Source organism: Enhydra lutris, unplaced genomic scaffold (genome assembly GCF_002288905.1).
Source record: "Enhydra lutris kenyoni isolate GAN:26980312 unplaced genomic scaffold, ASM228890v2 scaffoldscaffold39, whole genome shotgun sequence".
Lineage (NCBI taxonomy): Eukaryota > Metazoa > Chordata > Mammalia > Carnivora > Mustelidae > Enhydra > Enhydra lutris.
In genome coordinates this window covers 24,725,087-24,745,394 of record NW_019154123.1, presented here as the reverse complement: position 1 = coordinate 24,745,394, position 20,308 = coordinate 24,725,087, and the positions used below count along the sequence as shown (strand labels likewise).

Genomic DNA, 20,308 nt, shown 5'->3' with positions numbered 1-20,308 from the left:
TTGGACGCCCTGTGGCAGCTCCAGATGGACCATTTCCTCTCAGGGGCCTTGCTGGGGTACATAGTTGGCCTGACTAATTCTGGGGGCAGGGACAATGGAAGGAGAGCATGGGAATTTCTGGCCCCCCCACCCCCACCAGGCTGGTCTACACCTGTACTGGAGCCAGCTGGGGAGGGAGTGGTAGAAGATGTGTTCCTCGAGTGCCTGGCTTTCTTGTCACCCTTTTTTTTTTTTTCTTTGACACCATTTTTAATCTGCAGGTGTCTATCACTTGAATGAAACTAACTTTCCGCCTACCCTCTTTCTGAATGGAGAAATGAGGCTCCAGCTGACATAGAGTAACTAGGGAATCCCCTTCCCCCAGCAAGCAGAGATGGTCCATCATCTAGACTGACAGCCCAGGAGAGAAGCATTGTGTCTGCTTCTCCCCGCCACCCCACTCCCCTCAACCTTCCTGGCCTGCCCTCCACCCACCCAGTTCTCTACTCTGACAACTTTGTTTATCCATTCACCAAATTTTTTATTGAGCTCTACTTGACACCAGGGGCAGAGCTGGGTGCTGTGGGACATCAGGGGAGTGAAAGTCCCCTTTGGGTACTCGAATACCTCTTGTTCCTTACAGGTCACTCCCTTTGGTTCCCCAGAGCTATTGGTCCTGGACCAGGACTGGATTTTTCATCTCCTCGCATCTTTTAGTACTGCTGAGCACACACGAGGGACTCAACTCGTGTTGGGTGACTGACTGTGTTCTGGGTGATGCCACATTCCAGAGAAGTTGCCACACGACCAAGCCCAGTGCCAACCCCCAGCTCCCAGGATCCCCTCAGATGTTACATTTTATTTCTGACTGATCAGTAGGCTTCCAGCCCTGTAGCTGCGAGTTCCCTTCTCCCCTGACACCTGGCTGATCTGCGAGTAACCCCTAAATGCCCTAGAGGAACTGCCAGTTGCAGAAACATGACAGGCATTTTTCCATTTCGTAAGGTTAAATTTTCTCCTATGGGTTTCTTTTAAGGGGGACCCACCTGTGTTTATCTTTGGCCTGCACATCCTTCTTTCTGCCAGAGCATGGAATTTCTAGGAGGCAGGGAGAAGCCAGTATGGAGTTAACACTGACAGTGGTTAATCCACAAAGTGGGTAATTGAATTGACTATAATTAAAATCACAGGCGCGTCATGGAGAATGTCATTTTTCTCTTAAAGTCACCGTCCAAAGCCTTCACTGCACACGGAGCTCAGAACGTGCTTGGTGTTTTAAAGACAGCCTTCCCTCTGGTCCTGTTTGCCTGTTTAATAAGAGGAAGCTGGCTCCCTTCCCGAGACAGCTCCCCCAGCATCATCGTGCTGCACCCGCTGCATCTCTCTCCCCTCGCCCCTTTCCCCTTGCCCTTGTCAGGGGGTCCCTCTGGGGCCGGGGGAGAGGGACAGAAACTGGAAGGGGCTGCCACACTCCACTCCTATCGCTGCCCCTTCCTCCCGTTGCCAGCCACCCCGCCTCCTGCTCTGAATTGTCTTCCCTTCCCTACCCCCCACCCCAGGAAAGGGCCTGAGTGGAGACCAGGCTGAGAAGTCCCCAGACAGAGTTCTTCTGGCTTGCTGCACACTAATCACACTACCTCCTCCCCTGTTCAGCTGCCCACACCTGGAAGATCCCCATCGGAGGGGAAGAGGAGAACTGAATGAAGTGTGACCCAGTTGCTACTGTTGGGGAGCATGCAGTCTGATGGGGACAGGCAAGACCCTCGTATTCCCCCCCTGCACACACAGAAAACAGACTTGAGCACATTTAGAGCATCAAAAACATACAGTGTGAGTAAACCAGACAAGGTAGAGAGAATATGGAACAAAATAAACTCAGGGTGGGGAGATTACAATCCAGGAAGTCTTCCTGGAAGAGGAGGACCCTTGGCTTAGTCTCTAAGGTAGTATACTATCTGCCAGGATTTTTGAGGGTGGCCCTGAGGTCTACTAAAAACCCAGCCCACCAGACTCCCAATCTACTCCTTACACCGGTATTGCTCAGATGGCGTTGCAAATTCATGACGATCCTGGCTAACCTGCAGTCACCTGCTGAGGGCTGAGGCAGACCCAAGGGATTTGCTACATTTTGCTGCAGAGTTTCTTTCTTCCTCTTTTTTTTTTTTTTTTAATCATGCATATCACAGTTTTCTGAAAAACATCCAGCTCACAAAACCTCGCGTTCTCCAGGGAGCGATTAAGTGTTTGCCTATCGTGCAGAAATGAAGGGCTGCTTTTACTCTGTAGTGGAGGATAATGAGCAATGATTTATTTCCCCTGGATTACACACACACACACACACACACACACACACACACACACATACACACACACACATACACACACACACACACTCCTCTGGACCTTCTGTGAGCCAGTTGCTAATGCACTGTGGGGAGACAGCACAGGGTCTCACATTTCCCCCTCATCTTCATCCCCATTGACATAAAAGTTCTCTGCCCCATGGCTTGCTCATTGTTGGCCAGGTCCCTCCCCCACCCTATGAGGCCAGGGCTGAGGGGAGCTGTTAAGGGACTGTGGACCCGGATAGGAGAGGGGGCTCTCCAGTGGGAGGGTAAGATGGAAGTTGAGCTAGGCACTGTGCCCCAGGCATACCCTCCTCAGATGACTGCCCATCCATCCAGAGGGCTGTGAAGTCTCTGCCCATCCCCCAATCCCCTGGTGGGCTTTGGCCTTCCTTGGAGACAGGACTCAAGACTGACCACACACGTCCCTGTTATTCCCACTTCCATGGAGTCTTGTCCGAAAACTTGATTCTTCATATACAGAAGGGAGTGAATTACTCATGCATTCACTAGACTCCTTTCAGGCACTGGGCAGAGCCTACAGATCTAAGAAGCAAGATCCTCCCTACCTCCCAGAGAAAACAACGGGACTAGACCCCCCCAACAAGATGGGGACTTTGATGGCAGTAAAGTAGAGACCTTACTCTGGCTTGGAGGAGTCAGGGAAGGCTTCTCGGAGGAGGTGTAATGGTGATGGGGGTGAATAGGACTGTTGCATTGAGGAAGCACAGAGGGGCAAAGGTTCGCAGGCTTCCGTGAAAGAGATCTGCGCAGTGTTCTAGTTTAGTGTGGCTGGGGTGGTTGTTTGAGGGGGATGTAAAAGATGAAGCATCATTCTTTCGGTGGGTCACTAAATAGTTAATGTACCTGGCATTCAAACCGGGAAGGAAGACAGTGAGTGCAGAACCCAAAGGCCTTCCCAGGAATTGCAACTTTTCCTTGGGGCAACTGGGAGCTAGTAAACGGTTCTAAGGAATCGACTGGCCTGAGTGGAAGCCGGGCTAGAGAGGATGCTCTTGGAACCAGTCGAGGCAAGAGACCCTAGTAGCTTGGAATGGGAGTGGGGTACAGAGGGCAAGAGGGATGGATTTCTTAGAGGTGGAACAGTCAGGATTTGTGAGTGTTTTTAAGTGCTGGGAAGGTCTAACGGAAGTCAAGGATAATTACAGTTTTCCCTTTGGATGGCTAGGGGTTGGGGGACCCCTTCTCCAAACTAGGGAACACAGCAGGAACAGTGACAACACCCCCACTTCCTGTCCCCCGGCTGGCTGCTCACAGAGGGGGCAGGTGGAACCGAGGTCTCAGGGGTGCCCCTGCTTCATTGCTCCCTGACTTCATGCTGACTTTAGCTCTTCCATTCTGGGGGTGGATGCTGGTACAGCAGTAACCAGAATGGTTGCCTCTCCCTCCACCAGATCTGAAGCCATGGGTCTTTAACTTCACCTACCCTGGAGCCCAGGATTTCTCCCAGCTTGCCCTGGATCCCTCCAGGAACCAGCTCATCGTGGGAGCCAGGTAAGGGGGTGTAGGAGGGCTGGTGCCACCAGTGGCGGTGTGCTTAGAACTGGGTGGAGGGAATATTATTTGGGATGAGCCCACTATGGGCAGACCCTCTCTTGGGCCCAGGTTCCTTTTCTGTATCTGAATGTCTCTCTCCCACAAAAGGAAGCATTAGTTGAAGCAAGGTGGTGGGGAGCAGAGGTGGGAGGTGACCTCTAGACCTCCAGATCTCGGAAAGCCATATTCCTTCATGGTTGGTAGTTACCGAGAGCAGAACACCTGCCGGCCACCTTCTACCCCCTGTCCCTACCCTGCTGCCAGGACTGCCCTGTCCATGTCCTCCCTGGGAGCTCCCTGCAGAAAAGGTGCCCAGGAGCCCCCTGCTGGCTGGCCGGCCGCCTGCACCTGGGATGCCGGACTCAGGCCGCTGGTGTCTCCTGTGAAGCCCTTCACTTCCCTCTGCGCTGCTCATCTTGCTGAACCCCACTGTTCCTGCTCCACGGGGCTCCACGGGGCTCCACGGGGGACTTGTGGACGCAGTATGGAGTAGAACAGAAGGACATAGTTCTCACAAAAGCATGGACCATCGACTCTAGAAGGGAAGGGAGCTTAGAGACGTTCACTCCAGTGGGTCTCAAAGTGTGGTCCCTGGTGGGCAGGAGCAACAGTCCCTGGGAACTTGTTAGAAATGTAAATTCTTGGGCTCCACCCCAAGCCTGCTGAATCCGAAGTTTGGGGGTGGGGGATCAGCAATGTGTTTTAGGCAGCCCTCCAGGTGAGTTTGATGACTCTCAGGTTTGAAAACCACTAGTCTAATCCAACTGCCCTTGATTTAAACATGAAGAGGTAAGGGACAGGAGAGAGGGAGGGGAGCTTCCCAAGATCACATGATAAGATGACAAGAGGGTACCACACACGCAGGAAAGCAGCCACAGCATGTAGTAAATGATGCATGTAATAAGTCACTTCATCTTCACATTCGCCTCAGTCAGGGTGTTCTGTGATTATCCCCATTGTATGGACTGGCACGCTGAGGCTTGGAAGGGTTGGGCCACCCGCCTGCGTTCACTCTGCTCTTTCTCACCCACTCTAGGGCTTTCCCACTCCGTGAGCCTGCCTGTGCCCTCAGAGACAGGGAAAGTCAGGCCTGGACATGGTCCCTCGCAGCCCTCACAGCAAATCAAGTGTGTCCTCAGTTTCTTCTCCCCCTTTCTCTAGGTCACTTTCCTTCCTCCTTTTCTTCTGCTAGACTTTTCCCCCATTCTTTCTGAGCCCCTGGGTCTCTGGCATTCAGGCTGGGATATTTTTCACTCATGGATACCCTGTCTTATTCCATAAGGGATTTAGGGGCGGGTCAGCCTGCAGAGATCTCTCTCTGTTCTCATCTCCCAGAAGAGCAGACTGCGAGCAATGCTGTGATGAATGATTTTTGATGGGATAATAATTAATAAAGTGATGCAATACCTCTCCTAATTTTTTAAAGCTCTGAGCAGATGCTGGTGTTCCCTGAGAGCAGAGCCGGAGCCCATCTGTCCTCAGGCCAGGACGGAGGGGGCAGGGAAGTTCTGCAGGGCAGGGGCTAGGGAGGTCCAGCAGAGGTCTGGAGCCAAGGTTAATGGGGAGGCCTGCCCAGCCCCAGCACAGCAAAGAAGCTAAGTGGAGGCTGGGCCTGGAGCCACAGCTGGGGAAGAGAAGCCCCTAGGCTGAGGTCTCCTTCAGGCCCCAGGATTCCTACAGCAGGGCCTCCCTTCTCCTGCTGGCGCACTCCACAGACTTCTCCTCAATTCTCTTCTCAGTACAGCTGAGGTAGGCCAGAGAGTTCTAAAGCGATTATTCCCAAACACTTCAGTAACCAAAAGACGAACGGCCAAAAGAAGATGTTAGAAGGAAAGAAAGAAAATTCTTAGGGAAAACCAAGACTTTACATCTGCTTGATATTAATAAAGCCTCTTAGCACACATCACACCATTCCCCTGTCTCACAGCACTGTGAAATGAGAAAGGCAGGTGTTTGTTTCTCCATTTCCCAGATGCAGACACTGAGGCTCCGAGAGGGTGCCCAGCAGGTAGCCAAACCGGAATTCTCCCTGCCTCTGCTGAGGGGTCTGCTCAGTGAGCCTGCAGTCACTTTTGTGTGGCATGCTGACCAGTGGCCCTGCCCCCCTCCATGTCCGTGATGAGTCATAGCTCCAAAGTCCATGCAAAGCGATGTCCCTGGTGCCCACTGCTCACTTCTTTTTTGCTCTGTGGAATGTTCTAGTATCTGGATACACCACAGGGTATTGACCCGTTCACCCGCTGAAAGGCCTCTTGGTTGCTTCCAAGTGTGGGCAATTGTGAATCAAGGTGTGAAAAACATCCATGTGCAGGCTTCTGTGTGGACATGTTTCCTTATTTAAAGTTTTCGAGCAGCAGGCGATGGGATGAAAACAGCGTTTGGGGTCGATGAGGCTGGCAGCGCTGTGTGGGCTGGGTGGTGTGGGACAGGAATCGGGAGGAGACGGATGTGGTGATCTGGGCAAGAGGAGACACGGTGGTCCAGGGAGGTGGCTGTGGGAAGGTCAGATCCAGAGTCCCTGCAGGAGGGACGGCAGGAGATGACGAGGTAGACGGGACTTGGAGGGGCCCAAGGCCCTACGTCAGGAGAGATGGCTGTCCTGTCTGAGGAGCGGAGTGCGTCGGGCTGGAAGGAAGGAGGTGGCTCATTAGCAGGAGGTCCATGAGGCTCCCAGTTTAACAGAAGTGGGCTCCCTGGCTGGGAAGATGGTGGTGGGGCTGCTCCCTGGGCCTGCCAGCACCGCCAGGGGGCAGGAACAGTGTGGGCTTCGGGACTAGACAAGTCTGGGTTTTAATCCCAGCTCCTTTGCTTACTGTCTCTGCTACTCGGACCTTGATCCAACCTGTTTCCTCATCTGTAAATGAAGTTTTCTCTCTCTATTCCCGGGGTTGCTGGAAGGTCAAAAGAGCCAGTGGGGGTGAAGCTCTCCCTGGGGTTGGCCTGCCATAGGCCCTCCACACTCTGCACCCAGCTCCACATGAAGCAGGAGCCAAGAAGCTGTTTCCTGGGGACCTATCAGCAGAGCCAGCTTGACTTACGATTTCTGTCTCTGTTTTCACAGGAACTACCTCTTCAGACTCAGCCTTGCCAATGTTTCTCTCCTTCAGGTACATTTGCCTCCTTTCTCTTCCCTTCCTTTCCATTCCTTTCCCTTCCCTTCCCTTCCCTTCCCTTCCCTTCCCTTCCCTTCCCTTCCCGTCCCTTCCCTTCCCTGTGATTTCCCTGGGGTTTGGGAGCTGGGGCTGGGGTAGCAGAGGGGGCAAGATTCAAAATTCAGCCCTTAGGGGCAAAAACAGGAGCCCCATGGGCATGGACTCAGACTGGCTTCCAGGTAACTGGGGGAAGGTAGCTGTAGGTGGGGACATGGCCACATAAATACGGAGACACCCCGGGGCTCCTGCATCATGGAGAGGGGCTGCTGCCGCAGGAGAGAAGGAGCACCTGGGTGGGGATGACCAGCTGGCCCTGTTTGCCTGGGAACAAGGGGTCCCAGGAGGCAGGAATTATGGTGCGAAATCTGGGACATTATTGGGCAAACTGGAATGGTTGGTCCTTCTTATTCCTACAGGAAGGTCTGAGTTTTGGCCTCGAGAGAAAGGGTGTCCCTGGTTCCTTTCTTAGCTTGGCCTGAGTGATCCCATTCTAACGCAGCATTTTCACTGAGCTGTGATTGATTTATTATCTGCTGCCAACAAGGACTCCCCAAGCATAATTCCCTAAGTGCTCTGGGAGGCATTTTAATGGGACTCCTTGATCCAGAACATATATCCCAGATTGAGAAACAGATGCCAAACCACCTCTGCAGATGCAGAACATTCTAGAAAAAAGTCCATCTCTTCCTCAGTGAAGGAAAAGACTTAGTTCTTGTGTCTGGGAGGCTTGAGTGTTTATTTCATCAGAACTGGGGTGGGGTCGGGCAGGGGCTCTAAGACAAGCAGACTCTGACCTCTAGAGCTCACAGCGTAGCCGAGACAAGATGATGAGTGCCACCTCGGACCTTATTACGGAACGGTTATAGGAGGTGGTCAAGTGCTGGGCTGTTTGGTACAGGATTTCACAGCAAAGGGCATTTGGGGAAGGGGCACCTCCTTGGTGAGCTGTTGTGACATTCTGGTCTGGTTTCTTCCAGCTGCGCCTGGGTGTCTACCCACAGGGGCCACATTGCAGCTGGTTGCCAGAGGGGCGGTGAAATGGAGTGGGAAAGGTGCAACCATCAGAAGGGAAGGGCCCAGAGGACCTAGGACAAATTGAAAGGAAAATGCCATTCGTGCATTTATGGGTCCATCTATCCTTCAGTCCTTACCTTAAGCAGCCAAGCTGCCTTCCATTCATCCACCCACCCACCCAATAAACATTTACTGAGTACCTACTGAAAGCCGAGTCTGGTCTCAGGCACGGTACTAGGCATTTGAGATTCAAAGGTGACCCAGGCTCAGTCACTGGCCTCAGGAATAAGCAGGTGAGATCACAAATGATTCCTTGTCCTGGATGGGGTATCTGTGGCACGGTCCTGGGTCTGGACTACAGCAGCTTCCAGTGGCCTTCCAGCTTGGTAACAAGCAGGCCATCCAGAACTTAGTCACCTTTTGACAGCCACAGAAAGTGAAGCCAAGATGCCAAGCCCAGCAGGTCAGGGCCTAGGGAAAGTTGGTGCTGAGGTGGTTGGAAGCGGGTGGAAGGAAGTGGATCCAGGAGCCCTGCCCTGAGCTCAGGAAGTTGGCTTTTTGTTAGGTCCCCAAGGTCTGCAAATGAAGGTCTTCTAGGAGCAGCACTAGAGCAGTAAAGTGGTCAAAGAGAGGAGAAACGGATGCACAGAGATAAAAACGATGCAGTGGGAAGCATGCAGGGCGGGGTGAATGCTAGTTTCAGCGATGGCCCAGAGGCATGAGGAACCCATCAGGCTCTGCATGGTCTGCAAAGCTTTCTCGGAAAGCTTCCCTTGGGCTGGAGCTTGAAGGATGGGGGTTTGTCAAGCAACTGAGGGGGGTACACAGAGGTGTGAGATAGCATGGGGTGCCTGGGAGAGGGGTGGCAAGTGAGGCCTGGGGAAAGAGAGAGGCCACACTGGAGGGTCTTCGCTGCTGAGCTGAGGAGTCTATATGTTAATTTGAATGCAGTGGGGCTCACCAAAGTGTTTTAAGCAGAGAAGTGGCATGACCAGTTTTGGTGTTTAGATCACTTGGCCTGGTGCAGGGAATGGATTAGTGGAAGAGCCAGTTAGGAGGCAACTGCCAGAACCCAAGTGAGTAGTGGGGAAAATGGAACTAAGGCAGTGGAATGGGGATGGAGAGAAGAGGAAGATCTTCAGGGGACAGAAACACACAGGGTCACAACATCAAACGCACCCAGCACAGTCTTCCAAGTGAAGGTGACCCCTGGAGTTGGGGAAGTTAGCAGCCCTGGAGGGCTTAGCCAAAGGCTTGAGCCCCTGTGGTGCCATCTAGGTTTCTGGCTTCCAGAGCTGGGTAGCATAGATCAGGTTGGGAATGGAGCTAGCCTGATTAGTGGCTAGTGGCTAGTGGCTAGCCAGTGGCTAGTGGTTCACCCTTTGCTGCCCACTAGAACCATCAGGAGAGATTTAAAAAACACTGATGCCCTGGTGCCACCCTCAGAAATTCTGACTTGATTGGTCAATGTACAGCTGGGCACTGGGATTTTTTAAATCCTGGATGATTCCAGTGTATAGCCAAATTTAGTATCTTTTCTGTAGGTGCTGCCCAGCTGGTTTGGCCTCCCCAGGTGTCCTTGACAGCAGATCTCGGGTCCCACACCTGATTAGATGTTGGGACTCTCTGGCTTGCTGGTGAGGCCTCGCATTGGGTTCATCCCTCTCTGTGATGACCTGGCCTCAGCCCTAGGAAGAGACCTTATGCTGGCCCCATAGGCACACCGGGGGCTCACACTAGGGGCGGGACTCAGCTTCAGCGGTGGCAAATCAACCACAGGTGCACCAGGAATTGGTTTTACCACCTTACCAGGGGGTCTCTTTGGAGCCTGATCTCAGGAGTCCAGAGAGGATTCTCCATGACAGAACTCAGGAGAGGAATAAATACTTTTCATGCCCATATCCCCACTGTAGTGAGTACCTTCTGGCCACAAAGTGGAGAGAGGGAGAGAAGTTGGAGTAAGCTGCGTAGCATTCCCTGGAGAGGTTGGGGGGGAACCCCGGCCTCCAATCCCCTGGTCTGTCATCTGGCCTGGTGAACAAGCCCTGACTTTTGACCACAGAAGTCTGACCTCAGCAAGTGCCCTTCCATTGCCCTCTCTGGGGCTTTGGGTCCCTGCTTATAAGCTTTCAGTCTGCAGCATCTGCTATCCAAAGTGGAGCAGACCACTGCCCACAGTAGAGAGGAAGGGCCCAGCAACCCCCCTCCTGCCCGGCTTCCTCTACTCCCCATATGCCCTGGGCATCCCCATGGCTCTAACTCTCCTTATAGCCAACTGATCACCCCGCTGGCCCCAAGGTAGGATTTAACCAAACTTAAAGCTCCATGCTTTATTGATAGTTTAAATAATTAAAGAAAAATCTAAATACAAACAGTTTATGCAAACCAGCGTCCATTACAAGGACTTCTAAGTACCTGACCCCTATTAAACAATTTATGTAAATGACTATTCCTTCAGGAAAATCGAAATGCTGAGCATGCTACAGGGAGGAGAGATTCATGAGGCAGCACAGAAGGCGTGTGTGTGCGTGCACGCATGTTTGTACGTGTGCGTGTGCATGTGTGTGTGTGTGTGTGTGTGTGTGTACTCATGCTTGTGGACAGGGAGGGTAAGTCAAATCACCTCATCTATGGAGGTCATTTATTAGTGTAACTTAAACTGGTTTGGGGGAAGAAAAGGTGACCAGTGGTCCACAGTGTCAGGGGCTGCTGTGTGATGAGCTAACTTGGATTTGTCAATTTTCTGCCCTTTGCTGGAGGGGTTCCAGGGGATGAGTTCACTGGCGGCCTAATTGCAATAGATTTATGACCTTGGGCTGCCAGATGTCCCGAAAGTGCAGAAACGCGGACTGTTCCGCACATACATGTCAGTACACATATGGGGCTTTGCTCGGCCTTGGCAGTGAAGCTGATTCTGAGCTCTCTTCTAGTTATCGCTACATTCTTCAGCCTCGTCTGGCAGCGATCAAGTTCTTTGAAAACTAACCTCTGCTGAATAGTGGACTTAATGCTCAGAGGATATTTTAATGTTGAGCCATTGTCACTGGCATCCAAGGGAGGTGCTGAGTCTCTGCAAGGAGTTCTCCAGTTCCTGACCAACTCGTCCGTTCTCTCCCATAGCAAAAAACCATGTAGTTACCAGAGACTGCCATACTGGAATTTCTGGGACGGTCCTAGTTTAAAGCTTTATGCATGGCACATTGCTTGATCATACATGTCTATCTCCACATCTTCACAAAAACCCACTAAAAGGATGGTGAGGAATTTTTAATTGTTTGGATCCACAATGACAGAGAAACGTCAATGGAGAAGAGATTAAACACATGTCAGGGAGATGGGACATGGGTGGACAGTCATAACTGATTCAGCAGAGCAGAACAGTTTACAGAGGAAAATATAGCAGAGAAGTAAGCTGAACCCCCTGCCCCCGAAGGGCTCAGAAATTGGGTTGCTAGGTATTGTGGAATGTGAGGATGACGTATAATGATAAGACAAGGGAACTAGTTGAAATTGTCTAAATTGAGAGGTTAGAATCCAGGGCTCCTATCCCATCCCACATAGCAGTCCCATCATCCATTTTACCCCTCCCCCAACAAAGGGAGACTAAGACCCTTTCTCTAAAGAGCTAACTGGTGAGTCTCCAAAATTTAAGACTCCAAGAAGGCTAAAGGACACTCATGGGGTATGCAGCTAAAACAGTGTTTCTCTCCTTTCTCTCTTTGTGCAATTATTCATTGAAGAAACCTGGTCATTTACCCTATAGACTTTTCCACAGTCTGGATTTTGCTGATTGCCATGCAAGTGGTACATTGTAACATGTTCCTCTATTCTCTGTATCATCTGTAAATTGATTGCTAGATCTAAAGACTATTCAGTTTAGATCATTGCAAGATTACTTACTTTGTAGATATTATTGTGTGCTTTTTTTAGGACACACAGAGTATTCTGTTTTTTTCAATGTTAGCAGCCATTGATGATTGTTTCCCAGATCCATTAATTCTGCAGATGTTACAGTGTATGAGCTGGACTTCTACAAAGAAAAACTTTTCATCTCCTATTTGGTTACTCAACCACAAAGTCCCATAGGAAGCGCAGGATAAATTTTGATATTCTTTATTTACCGCTTTTCAAAGAATTTGCTAGTGTCTGTCAATGATCAGTCTGTCAATGATGATCAGTTAATTTTATTCTTTTCTTCTTATTATTACAAACTCAAAATGGCTTTAAACATTATTGATGTGTTTCAGTCCATTGGAGTTATCTTTCATGACTATCCCATCTCTGCCAGTAGGGAGCCTCTTCATTTTAGTTCCTGGGTCTTCTGACATCATGACCCTGGTTGCCTTTGGTTGCATCCTTGCTGTTTGATGTGAGGAGATGTTCCAAACTTGCCTTGTTGTACATTTCCTAACCCCAGACCTGGAATCAGCCATTACTCTAAGAGGCCAGTTCCTTTCAGTGGGAAATAGCTAGTGGATTTATTTTTAAATATTAAAAAATAGCCCCAAATCACCAGACCTATCAGGAAAGCCTCTAAAGGGAAGGAGAAAGACCAAAACAAACAAACAAATAGAATTAAGAAAGCTGTAAGAAAACAGGGACAATAAGAAAAATACAAGAAGGGGCACCTGGGTGGCTCAGTGGGTTAAAGCCTCTGCCTTTGGCTCAGGTCATGATCTCAGGGTCCTGGGATCGAGCCCCACATTAGGCTCTCTGCTCAGCAGGGAGCCTGCTTCCCTTCCTCTCTCTCTGCCTGCCTCTCTGCCTACTTGTGATCTCTGTCTGTCAAATAAATAAATAAAAATCTTTGAAAAAAAAAGAAAAATATAAGAAAACATTTTTTAAAAGGAATTAGAAAAAATGAATTGAATCTTCTGAGATATAAAAATGCTTTGTAAAACAATAAATTAAAAATATGGAAATTTAAAATGTGACTGGAGAAATAAAAGTTGAATCAAAGCAATAAAAGATGAGGTTGAAGAAAAATCTCCCACAAATTAGAACAGCAACAACAAAAATAAGTAATGAAGAATAGGAGAGAAATAACAGAAAATTAGAGGATCAACGGACAAAGGCCAACAGTTGACTGCATTAATGAACTACAAAAAAGGGAACCGAGGAAAAGGTGAGGAAGAAATTAAAGATGAAATTGCATAAGAATATCTGCCAATGCAGAGGACCAGTCTTCACATTGAAAGGGCTGAATGAGTTCCCAAAAGGGACATGTACTAAAGCACGTCAGTGTGAAATTCAGGATATTGTTATGAAAGAGAAGACCCAAAAACCTAGAGTCTAAAGAAAAAGAAAATGGTCACTAGAAAATTTGGGGAGTAAGAATTATATCAAACTTTGGGGCGCCTGGGTGGTTCAGTTGGTTAAGCATCTGACTCTTGATTTTGGCTCAGGTCATGATGTCAGGGTTCTGAGATCCACACCCACGTCTGACTCTGTGCTAAGCATGGAGCCTGCTCAAAATTCTCTCCCTCCCTCTCTGTCCCCATCTCCTCCAAAAAAAAGAATTACATCAGACTTCTCATAGCAACACTGGAATCTAAAAGACAATGGAAGAACAAATGTCTTTAAAATTTTGAGTGAAGATTATTTCCAACCTAGAACTCTGTATCACAGCTACCGATCAAGTGTGAAAATAGATGAATCAGACACGCAAGAATTTAAAAAAATTAATCTGCCATGGGGAACCTGGCTGTCTCAGCCAGAAGAGCATGGGACTCTTGATCTTGGGGTTGTGATTTTGAGCCCCATGTTGGGTGTGGAGATTACTTAAATAAATGAATAAATTAAAACTTAAAAAAAATTGATCACTATGTTCCTTTTCTTAGGAAGATACTGGAGATGTATTTCACCAAAATAAGCAAGTAAATCAAAAAAATGGGAAACATGGGATTTAGCAAAAAGGAAAGGAGAGAAGGTAAGTCCCGGGATAACAACCAAATAGGAGACCCCAGGAGCAATCAGTGCACACTGGGGCAGGAGGCCGGAGGCTGGGGCAGGAGGGAGAGGACAGGAATGAATGGATGATCAGAACCATTTGTATTTACATGATACAAATGATATTGAGAGGGATTTGTAACACCTGTTGAACACTTGGGAAGAAATTAATGGTAAGTACATCGCAAAACAAGCAAATGAAGAAAACTAAGGCAATTATTCAGTCCAGGAAAATAAAAAGTTGGTCAAGAAGGAAACCTCATCAGAATAGACATGATTGCATGGATTCTCAGATGCACATTTTCATATTTTAATGAGTCTGAAATCAGGCCATGTCTTTCTGTGGCATCTTACAGTCACCGTCAGCCAGACTGTCGTCCTGATTGAGTTGTCCTCGCCTATGCAGGCGTGAACTTGGTCATTATTCTGATAACAGCAACCCATTAACATTTCAGGCCACAAACAATTTTAGGATCATATGAGGAGGAATATGAGTCCTGATTTTTTGGAAAACTTTCTATGGACACCTTCTGGTAAGACCAAGAAAGTACCAGCATCCCAACTTACGAATGGGATCCATAGCTTGGAAGAAAATTCTGGAGACCAGAGTGGAATACCCTTTAAGAATTGCTGCATCCCTGAAGCCCCAGGCAGTTCAAAAACATGATCCTCGAAAACAAGCAAACAAAACAAATGAGCACAGACCACTGAAAAGTGACTCAGAAGAGGCAAACTCTGAATTCAAAGAAGGTTTAAGAATACTTCATTAATCTTGTTTCCGTTTTTCTTTTTTGTACACACAAGATTGATAGATGATAACAATTGTAAGTCTAAATAAGAGCACTTTCAATAAGTTTACATTAAAAATTTAAGTAATAAAGATTTGACTGGCAATATATTTCCTTTCTTGGGATTTCATATTGCAATCAATGGAGTTTTATATTCAGTGAAATCCAGGGTACTGGTTGGTAGTAGTGAACAATTTGTATATATTCATAATAATGCAAATACCAATGTTGATTTTAATTTAAAAATGAATAACTATGTTAACATTTTAAATAGTATTATATAATTACAATGAGAGGATTGGGGAAAAGGGAAATGTATGTGTGCTTTGGGGTGGAGGAGAATGGGATGGGTGATTGGGAAAAATCTTTACCTCCATAACAGGAAGTCAGAAGAGAAAGTCTGAGATTGATACATATTTTTGAGAAATTGGATTAAAAAATTAAATTAAAAGAAATTCTATTAAAACATACACATACCCAGAAAAAGCTAAAAGCATTGAAAGTAGTTGTCCTTAGGAAATAGGATAGAGGTGGAAGAGGAGTGGGTTTTTTTTTTTTTTTATTAATTTTTTCATATCATTTGACTTTTTCAACTCTGTACTTCATTACTTGGATATAAATAATTTTTTAAATAAAATAAAAATTTTCAAAATGACTCAAACAAGCCTGTTCTGTGCTGTTATCATTATAAATATACATATCCTTTTCAGGCCATATGTTCTAACTTTGGGCTTGAGAAATGTATTCACTGTGAGCGAGAAGCTGCAGGATGTAACAGAGAGGGCTCAGCTCTGGTGCTAACTGTCTGGATTTGTATCTTAGGTTTGTTGCTAACTGGCTTTGTGACCTTGGGCAAACTGCTCAACCACTCTGAGCTTCATTTTCCTCACCTATAAAATGAGCAAAAGTCTACATGTTTCACTGGCAGTGAGGATCCAAGAGGGAGGTATTGTCAAGTCCGTGGCACAGTGCCTGTCTGGGTGTTCAGCCCAGGGTAACTTGAACTGCTTTTGATGGTGCACAACTGTCCTCCCTACCCACCCAATGGAACTCCCACCCCCTTATGAGCAAGGCCCCTTTGCCCACCAGCTCCCAGCCCCCCCTTCCCCCGCAGTTTCCTGCTGTCTGGAGCTTCAGGCCCAAACCTCTGCAGTATCTGTGGGCCATTGCTCTTGTCGGTCCCTTGGGCCCCCCCGAGTTGCTTATTTATGTCCCTCTTTCCTCTCACATCAGGCTCAGCCAGGCAGCTGATGGGGGTCTAAGGATGACAATGGTTCCATTGTTCCTGTCCAGATAAACCCTATGGCTCTGAGGTCAGATGCCAGGGGTCCTTTGCCCTCCAAGGTCTGGGAGCAGAGGTCTGCCTGTGCTCCAGGCCTGGCATGGCAGGAGGAGCCCAGCCTGCTCATAGGGCTGACAGAGGCATGACCAACTTGTCCCCCACCCCCACACCCCGCCCCCACCTCCTGATTCCAGCTCTGCAGGAGTCAGCCCTCCCTCTGCCCCACAAAGCAGCCGCCTGGGAGCTGTGGGTGGACAGCAGCCTGCTGCTTCCTCTCCCAGCCCCCTTCCCCTCCCACACCCTGGCCCTGGAGCTCTGCAGGCAAGAAGGAGCTTTGTGAGAAATTAAAAGCAGGTTGGCTTCGTTGTTGTTGTTGTTTCCTGTTTGGATGGAGGGTCTGCTTGCTCCAGGCTCCCTCTCCCAGGGCAGGTGGAGGCAGTTCATGTTTATCCATGCGACCCAGAAATCCATAAGGAGCCCCACTCCAGGGCTGGTGGCATTGCTGGGACAGGCAGGGTAGCGTTCCTCCTGCCGCTGCTCTTCAGAGGCTGGGAGGGCTGTGAGAGAGTAGAGACAGAATGGGTGAAGAGGAAGGGGGGTTCCTAGGTGGAACCGCCCTCTCCTAATGCCAAGAATACTGGGGAACACAAGTCCCTGAGCGAAAGCCCCATCCCCAAGCACCCCATGGTGCACCCCACGACAGAGCAGGGGTCATGCTACAAGGGAAGCAGGCAGCACAGAGTCGGGGAAGGGGGAGCAATTATGAAACGGGGAGCCTGAGGTTCTGAGACAGTGGGATGAAGAGAAAAAACACACAGAGCCTCTGAATCAAGAACCTGGGTTCCAATCCCTGCTCTACCACATGGCAGCAGCAAGTCACACAGAATCAGAGTTTCTTTACCTGTTAAGGAAAAACAAAACAAAACAAAACACTTTGTAGGATAATAGTGGGAAAATGAAATAGGTCTGTCTTTAAGGTTTGCAAATCTAGCCTTTCCTCCCTTCCCGCCTCCTACCCATTTGAGGGCCATCTGGCCCATAAGGGAGGCACATTTTCCATCTCCCACTCTGGGTCTGGGGTGGTCCTGAAGGTCCTCCTTGGCCACTTCCAGCTCCCTGGCTGGCCTGGGGGAGGAAAGAGGGGGAGGTCCTGGGACAGAGCTGCCTGGGGATGGTTCAGTATGAAGACATTGTTACTGCAGGCCTCCCTGACCCAAGTGGGGGCGGTGTTGGACTGAGGGGACGTCCTCCTTAAGGTCTCTGTGTAAGGAGATCTGGCAGCCCTCTGAGTTCACATGGATGTAGTGAGGGGGACCCTTACCCCACTGGCTGTCATTGACCCTTTCCCAGCTCCGGTCCTCTCCCAACCCCGCCTGCTGCCTGCCACGGCAGTGAGCGGCACAGCGGTGTGATGTCTGTGTGCTCCTCCCACAGGCCACAGAGTGGGCCTCCAACGAGGACACGCGCCGCTCCTGCCAAAGCAAAGGGAAGACAGAGGTAGGTGGCTCTGGGGGTCCAGGGGCCTGACTTAGAGTTGGCGGGAGGCTTAACGGGGGGGGGGGGGGCACCATGTGGGGACAGGGCCGCCTGCGGAGAGGCCCAGCCTGGAGGAGTGTGTGTGGTGGGGGTGTTCTGGGGGCAGTTAAAGAGGCAGCACTGAGCATGGGAGCAGGCACTGGTGGAGCGGGCTGACCTGGGGGCGGAGGTGTGAGAGGAGGGGAGGTCCACAGAGGCAACCTGAACTTCAGAGCAGGGTGCATCAGGGGCAGATGGGAGTGTTCTCAGATGTCTGTGGTGCAGTGGCATGAAGGAAGGACAGCCAGGCCCACATGGGGTGCACGGGTCCCTCTCTTACTTCTCTATCCCGGTTGCTTTAGGAGGAGTGTCAGAACTACGTGCGAGTCCTGATTGTCACTGGCCGGAAAGTGTTCATGTGCGGGACCAATGCCTTTTCCCCCGTGTGCTCCAGCAGACAGGTGGGGCCCCCTCGGGGTAAGGCAGACTCAGGAGGTCACGGAGGGGTGCCTGGGTGGCGCAGTCATTTGGCTCAGGATCGTGGTCCTGAGCTCACAGGCTTGAGCCCTGCTTCAGGCTCCCTGCTGAGCAGGGAGCCTGCTTCTCCCTCTTCTTCTGCCTGCCACTCCCCCTGCTTGTGCTTGCGCACGCGTGCTCTCTCTCTCTCTCTCTGTCAAATAAATAAATAAAATATTTAAAAAATAAAAACAGTAAAGAGGGCATGGAGAGATTCTCTCACCCAGGCACCACAAAGCGTTGGAGTGGGGTTGTCAAATTTAGTAAGAACAAAAAACCCCAAAACAAAAAAAGAATGCCCACTTAAATTTAATTTCAGATAAACAGCAAATTATATTTTAGCTTAAGTATATCCCATGCAAACTCTGGGACATATTTATGTTAAACAGTAATTCATCAAAATTCAAATTTAACTGGGTCTACTATATTTTGTCAGTCAACCTCACCTTGGAGGGTCCTGACTTGGGGGTGGGGCAGGGAACAGAGGTCGAAGGAGCTCCTGGCACAACCTTCTCCCTCCATGATGGCGGCTTTCTCAGAGGGACGATGGTGGTGGTGGGGAGTAAGGAAGAGGTTGGAGACATGGAGATCAGGGACCCAGGAAGAAGCAAACTCTGGGGCTCGGTGGGGAGGGGAGAACATGCAGCCCCTGGGTCTCAGGGAAAAGTGCCCCTTCTCCCCATCGTCCCCAGGTGGGGAACCTCAGCCGGACCATAGAGAAGATCAATGGTGTGGCCCGCTGCCCCTACGATCCGCGCCACAACTCCACAGCTGTCATCTCCTCTCAGGGGGAGCTCTATGCGGCCACCGTCATTGACTTCTCAGGTCGGGACCCCGCCATCTACCGCAGCCTGGGCAGCAGGCCACCACTTCGCACGGCCCAGTATAATTCCAAGTGGCTCAATGGTAAGGGGGCGCAGGCCCAGGGGTGGGGGGATCTCCTGCCAGCCAGCCTGCCCTGACCCCTTTTGATCCTTGTCCCTGCCCGCCTCTGAACGGGATCACACCTCCTCCCTCGAGATGCCCAGAATTGGGCCAATGTTTGGCCAAGAACAGTAGTAAATTGGAGATGGACTTCAGATGAAATCACAGGTGTACCCAGAACAAATGGAGGGGAGGATATGAGGGCTGAGGAGTTGGGAATTCATTAGGAGAAAGGGTTATAGGAAAGAACATATTAGGAGAGGGCAGTAGGAGTTTCCTTTCCCTTGGAGTTGAATTCCTGCTTCTCCACTGACTGGCTGTGTGGCCTTGAGCACATACTTGACCTCTCTCTGCCATAATGTTCTCATCCGTAATCAGAGGATAATCATAGTACTTACCTCATAGGTTGTTAAGAGGATCATATAAAGTACTTACAATAATGTCTGCTGTGCAGTGAGGGCTCAGTAGCTCATTTTAACTATTATTATAACTTCGTAGTGGAGGTGGGAACAGGGTTAGCTAGAGCGCCCAGGTCCCCCAACTGTCCAAGGGTGTCAGGATGCCCATCTGGGAAAGCGGAAGTCAACTCTGTCCCCTTCCTCCCCGCTGGCCTGACCTACCCCTTTGTTCCTCTTCTGCCCCGCAGAGCCAAACTTCGTGGCAGCCTATGATATAGGGCTGTTTGCATACTTTTTCCTGCGGGAAAATGCGGTGGAGCACGACTGTGGACGCACTGTGTACTCCCGGGTGGCCCGAGTGTGCAAGAACGACGTGGGGGGCCGCTTCCTGCTGGAGGACACGTGGACCACGTTCATGAAGGCCCGGCTCAACTGCTCCCGCCCAGGAGAGGTCCCCTTCTACTACAACGAGCTGCAGAGTGCCTTCCACCTTCCTGAGCAGGACCTCATCTACGGGGTCTTCACCACCAACGTGTGAGTCCCCAGCCCGCTGCCATCCCTTCTCCGCCTCGCGGACCAGTGGGGTCGGATACATCCCTCTCTCTGGGCCTCTGTTTCTCCTTCTGTAAAGTGGGGAGTGCAACAGTGCTCCAGCCAGTCTTTGGGGTGAACTTGCTCCCAGATCCTACACTCCTCCCTTGCTGTGGCTTGCTGCCTTTGGAGGGGGAAGCACTTTTTCTGAATTGTTGAAGGGCAGGCTGAGGCCAGATCTGAAGAAAGTAAGTGGAGCTGGATTATGGCTCCGTGCAGGAAGAAATTGCTGGGGGAGAAAGGAAAATGGCCTGCTTTGGATGAGGGGATAGCAGCCCTGGGAGGGTCCAGGAGCAGG

At 50.0% G+C, this 20,308-nt stretch overlaps 1 protein-coding gene across 1 annotated transcript in view; it reads left to right on the top strand.

Moving 5' to 3' along the window:
- Positions 1–20,308, top strand: part of LOC111155094 (semaphorin-5B-like) — a 45,961-nt gene that overhangs the window by 9,655 nt on the left and 15,998 nt on the right. Inside the window, exons 3-8 of the mRNA XM_022515145.1 lie at positions 3,740–3,839; positions 6,943–6,988; positions 17,501–17,563; positions 17,944–18,042; positions 18,790–19,003; positions 19,668–19,953. Of these exons, the coding sequence (XP_022370853.1) occupies positions 3,740–3,839; positions 6,943–6,988; positions 17,501–17,563; positions 17,944–18,042; positions 18,790–19,003; positions 19,668–19,953 (808 nt within the window). The remainder of the gene's footprint in view (positions 1–3,739; positions 3,840–6,942; positions 6,989–17,500; positions 17,564–17,943; positions 18,043–18,789; positions 19,004–19,667; positions 19,954–20,308) is intronic.